Source organism: Ochotona princeps, chromosome 10 (genome assembly GCF_030435755.1).
Source record: "Ochotona princeps isolate mOchPri1 chromosome 10, mOchPri1.hap1, whole genome shotgun sequence".
Classification (NCBI taxonomy): domain Eukaryota; kingdom Metazoa; phylum Chordata; class Mammalia; order Lagomorpha; family Ochotonidae; genus Ochotona; species Ochotona princeps.
In genome coordinates, this window is record NC_080841.1 from 73,043,592 (window position 1) to 73,055,973 (window position 12,382).

A 12,382-nucleotide genomic window follows, 5' to 3' on the forward strand; every position below is an offset into this window, starting at 1 on the left:
ATAATAAGTAAAATGCATGGATGAGACTTAGGAAATCTATCAAAGAATAACTGCTTTGATGTGTAATTATTCTATCATTTGTGAAAAAGTATCATTTCAGCAACAAATTGAGTTAACTCACCTATAAGAGGGTCTTCGTGAAAGAATTTCTCTACGTTTATGAGAATCAATTATGCCTTCCGGTTCTGTAGACTCATCTGTCTCTGCAATTGTTGCTACCTATAATATAAGATTTTCTGAAATGCATCATAAAATAAAATATATATAATTATCTCCCTCACTCAAAAAGTGATGGTTGGAGAACTCTGTGGAGAGCACACAGCAACAGGATACAGTGGATCTGTGCTGGAAAGAGTCCCCCAGACTCAGGAAGGGAGACACCAACACAGGCATGTTTTCTGTCAAACACGTATGTGGGAGTCCGTGGGCTGGATAACAAATCCCAGCAGTGCCAGGACATCAAGAGACAACGCATACACTTCCTAAACCCGAAAATGCCCTTGTAAATGCAGCAGGAAGTGCTCAAGGCAGAAAAACACACCTCAGTTTCTCCGTTCTCTTCAAAATAATAACACTATTCTGAGCCTGGTCTTCAACTTAGGTACTAGGCCCCCAAAACACTGAAGGAGCTAAGTTAGGAATTACCAACAAGCAGCAAGTGATGGCTTGATGGAGCTTCTCCTTCAAAGGATCTAAGTTCTTGGTATGATTTCATTTTCCATGTCAAGTGCTGATGCAATAATTCGGTCATCTTAAAAAGAAAACTATAGGGGGCCCGGCGGTGTGGCCTAGCAGCTGAGGTCCTCGCCTTGGACGCGCCAGGATCCCATGTGGTCGCCGGTTCTGGTCCCGGCGGCTCCACTTCCCATCCAGCTCCCTGCTTGTGGCCTGGGAAAGCAGTCGAGGACAGCCCAAAGCTTTGGGTCCTTGCATGGTCTGGGAGACCCGGAAGAGGTTCCCAGCTTCAGAACGGCGCAGCACCAGCCATTGCGCTCACTTGGGGAGTGAGTCATCGGATGGAAGATCTTCCTCTCTGTCTCTCCTCCTCTCTGTATATCTGACTTTCCAATAAAAATAAATAAACCTTTAATATATATACATACATACATACATACATATATATATATAAAAGAAAACTATAGGAATGAATCTGTACAATACACACCTGCCATTAGTATTCCTGCTCATTCTACTCTTCAGGGCCTGGGGTGGCTGAGTTTACAATGGTCACTTTTATTAACATTATAATTATGTGAGAATGTGATTTGCAAAATGGGAAGAACTATTATCAAAAGTACAAGCAAGAAAATGTAATTCCTAAAGCACCAGGATGGGGTTCTGTGCCCCTCTTTGTGTAATGGCCATGCAGCTCTCATCACAGACACCCCACATGGTAGCACATGGAAATTACTGAATTTCCTGGTTGCATTAGACAGTCATGTGCCCTCACCTTGACACACATCTGTCACACCTAATCATAAGCATGACAGGAGGCAGGCTATCATCTCCCCCATCTTAGAAAGGTGGAAGCTGAGAACATGATTTACCCGTTGTTCAATGGTTAGGAAATCTAGGTCAAGATTCCTTAAATGTGTATCTCTGCAAAAGCAATCAAATTAACAAGAATTTAACATTTGTATGCTAAAAGTAGGACTGTTTAAGAAATGTAAGAATGTAAGACTCTTCCAAAAACCAGCCAGGTTCGAAGTAGAGACTGAGATAACTACTTCTCAATAAAAGTCACACGACCAAAAAGAGATTAGGAAGACTTTCTTGTTTCATAATTTCAAAGAGAAGTTCTTGGAATCAAGGATCAGCCCAGAAAACAAAAATAATGATGAGAGCTATTCCTACACCTTTGAGCAACACAGGAAAAGACAGCTGTGTTGAGAACACGACCAAGCTCTGACATCATGGGGACTGGCCACCTGCAACCCCGTGCTACAGCCCATGGTCTCGGGCTGGGATCAAATACGACACATGGGAAAGGGACAACACAAAGCATAAGCAACTGAAATAATAATAAAAACAGGTGGAGGAGGGTCCAGGGAGAGGTTGGGAGAATCCTAGAGCCTATGAAACTGTCATAAAATGAAATTTAAAAAAAAAAAAAGAAAAGAAACATAAGCACCTCCATTTACCCCACAGATTTTTCCAACTGGGTTCAAGCGATTTCACTGGTTTAAGTAATTAACCCTAAGACAGAGGGGGAAAAATGAATTTAATAAGTAAGAAAAGTATGTTTTTAACATGCATACTTAAAAACTTATACCACTTGATGAAAAAAAATGTGCTATCAAGAAGCGTGAAGGATGTAAGGCTATCCTTAATAATCTTAACTAATAATATACAGTTATGGGTCCCCAGTCCAACACTCACAAAAACCAAGCTGTCATCTGAGCCACATGCTCAGCATATGAATCTAACACCAAAAAGACAACAACATATGTTGGCTTTCTACAGGTTAGACATACTGAATTCAAATTATCTATGAAAACACCATCAAGGCCCTTCTCTTGATACTATGGTATTTTTCAGACCTCTTTCTAAAGAACCATTCACAACATTTCTGGGAGCCAACATGGAGCTCTGCTAAAGAAACCTGCATCTTAGCACAGAGTGGTGCCAAGGCGCCAACACCTGTCCCTTCGAGAGGGACTCACTGAGTACGCTCAGAGCGTCAAGTCCATTCACCAAGCAAGGCGCAGGCCACTTCATCCTGCAAGAGGAATCCTTCCACATTTCTAATTTTACAAGTTGATAGTGAAAGCTTTGTGATGAAAAAAAAAAAGGACTCGCAGATTAATAAAGGAAAAGCAGCAGCAGGAGGCATCTCAAGCATGCCAAACGCAACCATGCGGGAAGGAAGCTGACCTGGCCTGTGTGTATCTGCGGTGTCTGAATTACTCCCTGGACATGCACAGTTTGGCCCGAAGGTAACTGCCCTAGAGTAACGGCTGGAGAGCCTCTCCCGGTGCCTGATCCAGCTGCTACAGAAACCTGTAAAAATGACCATCACTGAGGATTAGTGCAGGACCTTTTTTGTTGTGTTTCTTCCCAAGAACTACTCCTCACTATCGCAACTGGCCTCTTTCCCTGTTCTTTGGACATCTAAGCAGTGATGCCCCAGCCAGGGTACTTACCAACAGGAGGTGGCTACTGTCCTGGAACAGTCATTCTCTGAGGTAACAGATATTAAAGAACCCATGCTCCTCACTTTCGGTGCCCATGCTTCGGCGGCTAAGAATGTTCCAAGCACAAAGTTCTAAAGCAGTTAAACTACCTCACTATAACCTCACGGTCATTAACAGCGAAGCCAATGCCAGGTTTATGCTAAGGCATGAACTACCCTTTCTACCTTAAGAGAAACCACAGCTAGAACTAAAAAGTGGTGAATTATTTTGCAATGAATTACATGTTCAACACATGTTATGCTAACATTAGTCCAGAGGCAGGAGTGCAGTAATTAAAGCAATTTTTAACCCCCAAAATCACACACAAAGGCACAGGCAGTTCAGGCCCTTTTAAGTCTGTTGTGTTTCTGCTCCAGGGAAAGTTCCTGTCTTGGTGCTGATGTGGCCTCGGGACAGGATTTGGGGAAGCCAGAGCATCACTCAGTCGTGAACAGAGAGGACAGCACAGTCACTACCCAGCTACTCTCGAGTGCTCTCCAAAAGAAAGTAATCTCTACTACCAGAACACCATGCCTGCACTTCCCCAAGCAAACAGCCCTGTCCTACAGGCTCACGTGATTTTCCAAATTCTGCCTAAGTTTACTCAGATCCATGACTCATTGTGACTTCCTCAAAATAGCTTCAGACCAGTTTCTGTCACAAGTGGCAGGAGAGCCATATACACTAATAGCAAGGCCTTTGTGTGTGACCTCACTTAAACACCACCAATGATCTCCAATCTGCTTGCATCCATATGTTACGAGAATTATTGAAAAACTGAGCTTATAACAACTGTTAGGATTTATTTACATCCCATCATTTCCCAGGCAATCTGAAAATTTGAAAACAAAATAATCTTTTCCCCATGTAAGAGAATTTATGTGTTGAGCATTGCACTAAGTCCAGTAGGATAGAAAGAACAATCAGTTCAACTAACTTAAAGAAACAACTGCTCACCAAAGGCTGTGGAACTAACTGCCCCATTTCCCGGGACGTGAATGACAGAGCAGCACAGAAGAGAGACACCAGGATGGGCCTGAACAGTAAGGAAGGCTTTGAATACAGAAGAAGAGCATGTGCCAGCTTGATCTGAGCCAAAACAACAATCTCAGACAGAAACCAGGGTACAGACAACCAATGCAGAGCCCAGGAGGCATGCTCATCTCAGCTACCCTGGCTGTAGGCCATCCCGGATTTCAGGGGAAACCAAAGACTACCCCATATGGAGCCAGCAGACTTAACCACAATATTGCAATAGTAATAGTAATACTTCTACTACTAATAATAATAATTGGATCTATTCTACAAATGTTCCCAGCACAAAATGCAACTTGAATTATAAAGAGGTGCTCAATAAGCTGATTCCCAAAGAGACCCCCTCCTTTCTCTCCACACAACCCAGGCTCAAATTTCTAGTCCCAGGATAGCTTCAGACTCTTTAAAAAGTAGTGAAGATGTTGTTTATGTAATTTACACATGGGAAAGTATAAATAAACATTTAATAACCGGATCTGGGAAAGCAGGGACCCTGATGGGCAGCCGCCACTGACTTCCGGTGTAAATATATGGTTCTTCAAAAAGTTATGGAAAGTGCATATTAAAATATTATACTGGGATTTCAAAAAATTTTTAACATCATAATAAACTTATCTCTTAATTACATTTTCCACAAACATTTGGAAGTACCCTTATACTCCTACTATGGCAGATTTCAAGCCTCCAACAAGGGACACTGGACACAAAGTTGAGAAGAGATGAACACAGTTAGCTCTCATAAGTTGATACAAAACAGCACACTCCTGGTCCTCCCTATTGATATTTACCATATTAGTAATTAAAACTGGGATAATTTTTAAGTACTTAATTGATTAATTCAAAAATAATAGTACCTGGGGCCAGCACACTGCAGGCAAAATGCTATGTGCAGTGCCAGCATCCCATATGGATGTTGTTGTGTACTGATCTAGTTTCCTGCCAGTAGTCTGGGAAAAGCAGCAGAGGGTGGCCCGAGTGCTGGGGCCAGTGCCACTAATGTGGGGGACCTGGATGGCGTAAATCACTCATAAATCCATAACACACATAAACATTTCATGAAAAAGTTTTTCAAAATCAGATACTACATGAGAAGAGTTGCACTATTTTACACATACACACACAAAAAAGGATCTTATTTGAAAGTCAGACTTACAGAGAGGAAGGGAGAGACAGATATTTTTCATCTACTGCATCACTCCCCAGAAGGCTACAACAGCCAGGGATGAGTCAGGTTGAAGCCAAGAGCCAGGAGCTTCATCAGGGTCTCCCATGTGGGTGGCAGGGACCCAAACATTTGGACTGCACTCCACTCCTTTTCCAAGTCATGAGCAGAATATGGATAAGAAGTTACAAACTAGTTCCCATATAGAATCCCAGAGTTTCAGGTGGTGGCTTTACCTGCCATGCCACAATGCTGACTCATTTTACATTTTTATGAGTTCCTTTAACGTCTGGCTTAACCAAAGATGGCAACATTCTCATTTAATTCTGCACTGAAATCTGTGGCAATACATTGTTTTAGTTGGTATATGGAAGAAATCTAGGCCTCCCACACACCCAGTTAGAATAGGGAAGAATATAACAGCTTTTTCAAAAACATGAATATTCTTTGATATCTAATTGAAAGGCAGAGAAAGAGACAGACAGGCAGACACAAAGACAGACAGACACAAAGAAATGAGAAAATGTCCATCTGCTAGTTCACACTCCAAACGTCTGTAACTGCTGAGACTGGGCCAGGTCAGGAGCTGGGAACTCACTCTGAGTCTCTCACAGGGTTGGCAGGAATCAGACACTTGAGCTAACATGTGCTGCGTCCCAGGCTGTGCCATTACCACCACAACTGGAATGCAGAGCGGGAGTATTCAAATGCAGCAACTACAAGGGGATGCAGGTGTCTTCAAGAGCATCTGGCTTATTAGGCCAAACCCCAATACCCCAAGATGGTTATAAGCAAAATGCTTACAGAAACACATCACACTTAGAAATTAACTCAGCTTTTCATTCACTCAAAATACTTTCCGGAGCCTGTCATCGACCAGAATAGAACAAAGGGGATTTGGCGTGAGCCAAAGAAGTCAGTCCCTGGCCGCCCAAGAGCCAGAGATAGATGAAAACAATACAGAGATGTTGGGACAGTTCTCATCTCTTGAGAGGAAAAAAAAAAAAAAAATGAAGCATAAGCGACTAGAAAGTGACAAGGTCTGAGTAGCCTAAGGAGGGCAGGGCATGGAGGAGGCGATTTGCCATCAACAGCTGCTGTGAGGGAACATTTATGCCAAAGCCATGCAGAAGAGGACAAAGTCACAGCTATGAGTATATTCATTCCATGCCGTTCATTACGTAGGCAGCTACTCAAAAAGCAATAGAAAATACATGAAATGGGTACATGTCATACTTTGTACTTGCTGTAACTCATTGGGAGTGTGTAGAAGCAAGTCTAGATATAATTTACCTTTTCTTCCAAATCCCCTGAAGAGTAGTCCTCTTCTGTAGGATGCCTGAAACATAGATTATGCTGATGCCACCACATCCACTGAAAGCCCCACGTACAAAGTCGTTAAGTGAAAGAAATATTAAGATGATGCAATTGACAGCCTCAGTTGGCTTTGCAATAATGTATATATGTATATATTTTTCAATGTACTGCTAATGACACTTGCAACAGGTACAACCTCACAATGTTGTAACTCAGATGTGACCAGCACTGGTAGATCAGCTCCAGCCCGCAGCTAGGCTTCTGGGTGAAGGGTTTATGATGTCACAACTGAGCTGCAAATGTCACAAAGCTTCTGGACCTGCACCTAATACAGGGAATAAAAGATGGAAAAGTGTGAATTCACAAAACAGCAGATTACTTTATCAATGCCCACTGCCTGAAAAATCAAATCTCTGAATTATCTAACTTAATTTCAAGAACTATGATAAAAATTTACTAACAATCTAAACAGGAAGTTGAAAACTAGATTTACATGTTAAAACAAGACTGACTCTTGGAACAGGGGTTATGGATGGTGCAGTAAGCTAGCATTCCATACAACCACAAGGTCAGGTCCTTGCTGTCCTACTTTCAAGCCAACAACCTGCAAATACGTTTGGGAAGGCAGTGGAAACAGCCAAGACACTAGGGCCACTGCTGCCCATGCAGAAGGTCCAGATTGAGTCCCAAGCTCTAAGAGGTTTTGGTCTGGACCAGCCATTTGGGGAGTCAACCAACAGATCAAAGATCTCTCTCTCTCACTGCCTTTCACATAAAAAGAACTAAATCCTTAAAAAAAAAAAAAAAGCAAAAAGATTCTCAAAAGAGTTCTTTCTTTGTAAGAAAAACTTTAAATAGTATACCGAATATTTTAAGGTTGAAATGGGGAATAAAATTACTATAAATTTAAAACTTACATAAAGATGCAAGATATTTCACTATGGTCTTAAACTATGTGTTTAGTTGAACTAAATGAAGACAAACTGAAAAATGAAGAGTTGGTCTTCATTTTGGTATCCTGAGTTCTTGTCACTTAGAACAGTGTGGCTGATAAATTGCAAAGTCAATAGAGCTAAATTTTATTTAAGTTTAAGAATATCAACTGAAAAAATTTTACCTAATGATTAAGTCATTACTATTCTTTAGATTTATTTGTTTAACTCTATAGAGATGTTACCTCAAATCCTATCCATGTGTAGGATATAATTATTACCTGTAATTTATTATCTGAATAAAATAGGAGGAAGCAGATGACACTTTTGGTATTAGAAAGATAAGTGGTCAAATTTAATGTCTCTAAAAATTCACTCGTTGAGAACAAAATAAACATAAGCAATCAAGTACCATAAATTTTGACAACACAGGGAACAGTTAAAGGAAAACTGGGGTCCCTTATCCTTTGAAAAATAATGTTCTTAGCTCATCTTTTTTTCCTGCAGCTAAATTTTAGCAATACTTAAACTTTTCTATTTATCATACTTGGAACATCAAAGAATTTCTTATTTATAATATTGAAAGCATTATCTTATGTTTTAACCAACATGATTATGTTTCATTGACTATCATATTTTGAAAGTAGTATGAGAACAAATGTGATCTTTATACAAGTCAAAAGTTTATTCTCCGGAACTTACAAAAGTCAATCCTGTATCTGACTTCACTAGGAGTGAAACTGATCATAAATTACTAGTCAAGTATATTAAAAAAATAAATGTATGTACAGGTTGTGTTGAGATTGTTAGCCCCCCAAAAAGGCTTTTGAGCAGCAGACATCTTATGAGTGCAAATAATGGATGTTAAAATTCCCCTTAATGATAACACAGATCATCACAGATCATCTATCATAATGAATGCAGTGTACTTGCCAAAAAGCCAGAAACTAAAGAAGGAATGTCTAAAAACAACATGAAGAAAAGTTCATGTAATCTTTATCTCTGATGTAAAATGATGCTTAAAAAAAATCAGAATATCTTTTTTAAAATGTCTTAAATCCCGTTTATTTGAAAGAAGAGCGAGCTCCCATCTACTGGTTCACTCCCCAAATATCTGCAGCTGTTCAGGCTTAGCCAAGCAGAAGGTGGAAGCCAGAACTCCAGCCAGGACTCCCACACTGCTGGCAGGGACCCAACGACTTTAACCATCACCCGGGAACAGATCCAGGAATTGAACCCACGCACACTGAGACATGGTTTCCATGTGGTGTTTTCTGTTTGTTTATTGTTAAGACTTATTTATTTTCATGCGTGGCCAGATGCCCACCCTGAAACAACTCTATTGGAATATTATGCAATAGTTGAAATGCAATTTATTTCAATTATTCTACTGTATTTCTTCTACCAAGTACTTGGTATAAGTTTAAAGAACATTTACTTGGCACAAACAACCTTGAACAGACAGTTTCATAAACAATGTGTGGGGTCCAGTGAATAGCCTACTGGCCTGAATCCTTGGCTTACAAGCATTGGGCACCAGTTCGTATCCCAGCTGCTGCACTTCCCATTCAGCTCCATGCTTGTGGCCTGTGAAAGCAGTAAAGGATGACCCAAATCCTTGGGACCTGCACCCACAAGGGAAATTCAGAAGAAGCTCCTGGCTCCTGGCCTCGGATCAGCTCAGCTCTGGCCATTGTGGCCATTTGGTGAGTGAATCAGCAGCCATAAGGTCTTTCTCTGTATCGCCTTCTCTCCATATATCTGAGTCTCCAATAACAAAAACTGTGGTGTACATAGTGGAGAATGATTCAGTCAGAAGGAAGGAAGAGCCTCAGGCTCAGGCATCTGGCCTCCTGGTTATCACACCAGAGCCCACACACGTTGGTGGGGCCTTGGTACTTGGGTCCCTCCCGTCCACACAGTAGGCCTGGGCTCTCTCTCATGTCTGTCTCTTGCTCTTTTTTTTTCTCTCAATTAACACAATACAAATTAAATTGAAAAGAAAGGAAATCATGTTGCATGCTACAACCAAGAGGAACCTTGAGGGCACTCTGCTCATGGAACTAAGGGCAGATGCTGTCTGGTCTGAGTCAGGTCTCCCAGGACTGGGGAAAGAGACAGGAGGCAAGAGTCACTAACAGGTGTGGAGTTTCAGCTTTGCAACATGCAAAAGTTCTGGAGATTTTTTTTTTTTTTTTACAATACTGCAAGTGTACTTGACACCACTTAAATATGGTTAAGATGACACATTTTGATAGTTTTTTTTTAGTTTAAATAAAAACAAATATTTTTATTGGGAAGACACTTCAGATTTACGGAGAGCAGGAGAGTGGTGAGCCAGGAGTTGCAGCTACAGAGAACATGGTGGAAACCTAACATAAGAACCCAGACCTGGAACTTGCTGGAGGGAGTGGCACAATTGGCTACAAGCAAAGAGCTGGGTACCAACTGCAACAAGTAAAATCAAACTATAGACCTGTGGGTGACAAAGCTTAGAAACCTGCCCCAAGGAGAAGACTCTGCTAACCAGAAGTACAATGACCAAGAGCAAAAGAAGACACAAAGGCACAATGAATATTACTCAAGACGCCCCTGCAAAGGAACAAAACCCTATGCCAGTCTCAGAGTTAACTGAGGAAGACACCGAGAAAATGGGGGACAAAGAATTCAGAAAACTCATCATAAAGCTTCTGATCAACAATGAGAAGCACATAAAGCAGGTGTTCAAGGAATTTAAGGAATATGTCACACTGGGAATGAATCAAATGAAAGCTGATACATTAGAAATGAAGAATACAGTGGAGCAAATTAAAAGTACAGTGGAGAATCTCCAAAATAGAATGAAGCAAGCAGAAGAAAGAATCTCAGAACTGGAAGATATTTCTTGTCATCAGGAGGAAACAAACAAAAAGCTGGAAACAGATCTGGATCAGGCCAAAAAAGTATTCAATTGAAAGACACTATTAAGAGGCTAAATATAAGAGTTATGGGAGTCTCAGTAAGTGCAGAAAGAGAAACTGGTTTCTTTCATTAAATATATTTAATGAAATAATAAAGGAAAAGTTCCCTAATCTAGAGAAAGAATTGGGAAACAACATCCAGGAGGGGCACAGAACTCTCAACAGGCTTGATCAAAAGCGATCTTCACCAAGACACATGATCATCAAGCTCTCTTCAATTGAACATAAGGAAAAGATCCTTAAATGTGCACATGAAAAAAATCAACTGACATATAAAGGAATGCCAATTAAACTCACAGGAGACCTCTCACAGGAAACTCTACAGGCAAGAAGAGAATGGAGTGACATATTCCAGATTCTAAAAGAAAAAAATTGTCGGCCTAGGATAACATATCCAGCAAAGCTTTCTTTTGTCTTGGAAAAAGAAATAAAATTCTTCCACAGTAAAGAAAAGTTAAAAGAATTTGCCTCTTGCAAACTTGCCCTACAAATGATACTTCAAGATGTTCTCTGTCTTGACAGAGAAGAGGAATAGCACCTACCAAAACCAAAGGCAAATGGGAAGAAGATCCCAGTAAAATGACAACAGAAGACTAAACCAATGAACAACCCAATCCTAGAAGGACAGGACCAAAGTACCAACCATACATATTAAGCCTGAATGTAAATGGCTTAAGCTCAGTCAAACGTCATAGATTAGTAGACTGGATTAAGAAACAAAACCCATCTGCTTATTGTCTAGAAGAGACACATTTCACCAACAAAAATCAGCAGAAACTATATCGAATGGGTTTTGTTGTTTTCTGTTAGTTTCATCTCTTCAAAACACTTTCTTCTGACTAAATTCTTCAATGACTCATAGATCATACGGTAGCATCATTTTCTGCAAGACGGTTCTTGATTTTCATTTCTTCAGCTACACGTTAGTCATTTAGTACCACATTATTTAACTTCATGGTGTGTTAATTTCTTTTTTCTCCCTGATGTTGATTTTGTTTTGTGGCTTTTCATGTAAGGGGATGTATAGTAGCTGTGTAATGGAGACTGTCATATCTAGTAACACGTTATTTAACTTCATGGCATTGTAAATTTCTGTTTTTCTTCCTATTGGTGATTTTGTATTATGACTTTTCATTTGAGGGGATGTACAGTAGCTGTGAAATGGAGACTAACATCCAGATGTGAGGATACAATGTAGTATGCATTTCTACTTCCAGACAAAGATGGACTTATAATGAAACTGTTTACTATATCTTGACAATAGGATGCTGGACTCTCTGCCATTGTCCATGCCTGCAATGATGGACATATGACTGTGTATGAAGAACTATACTTTAGTAATGATATACAGGAACTAGGTAGGGGGAAGATTGGGGCTGGGATAAGGGAAGTACCAGGAGCCTATGGAACTGTATCAGAAAATGATAATGATAATAATAATAAAAATAAAATTTTTAAAAATTAAAAAGAAAAAACTTTCCAGAAAATGGAGGCATGGAAAGATGACAAAACCGGGCCCAGCGTGATAGCCTAGCAGTTAAAGTCCTCGCCGGGATCCGATATCAGTGTCTGTTCTAATCCCGGCAGTCCCGCTTCCCATTCACCTCCCTGTTTGTGGCCTGGGAAAGCAGTCGAGGATGGCCCAAAGCCTTTGGATTCTGCACCCGCGTGGGAGAGCCAGAAAGAAGCTCCTGGCCCCTGGCTTTGGAATGGCTCAGCTCCAGCCGTTGCGGCCACTTGGGGAGTGAATCATCGCACGGAAGATCTTCTCTGTCTCTCCTGTCTGTATATCTGCCTTTCGAA

The 12,382-nt window shown here is 40.6% G+C and overlaps 1 protein-coding gene across 11 annotated transcripts in view; it reads right to left on the reverse strand.

The window, feature by feature from the left end:
• Window positions 1-12,382, reverse strand: part of CREM (cAMP responsive element modulator) — a 71,702-nt gene that overhangs the window by 24,478 nt on the left and 34,842 nt on the right. For 6 of the 11 annotated variants that reach the window (XM_058669624.1, XM_058669622.1, XM_058669620.1 and 3 more), the window contains exon 4: window positions 122-219. In XM_058669624.1, the coding sequence (XP_058525607.1) occupies window positions 122-219 (98 nt within the window). Of the gene's footprint in view, window positions 1-121; window positions 220-2,874; window positions 3,001-3,143; window positions 3,299-6,663; window positions 6,840-12,382 lie in introns of those variants that run through there. The other 5 variants (XM_058669619.1, XM_012927932.3, XM_012927924.3 and 2 more) reach the window with 5 other exon arrangements.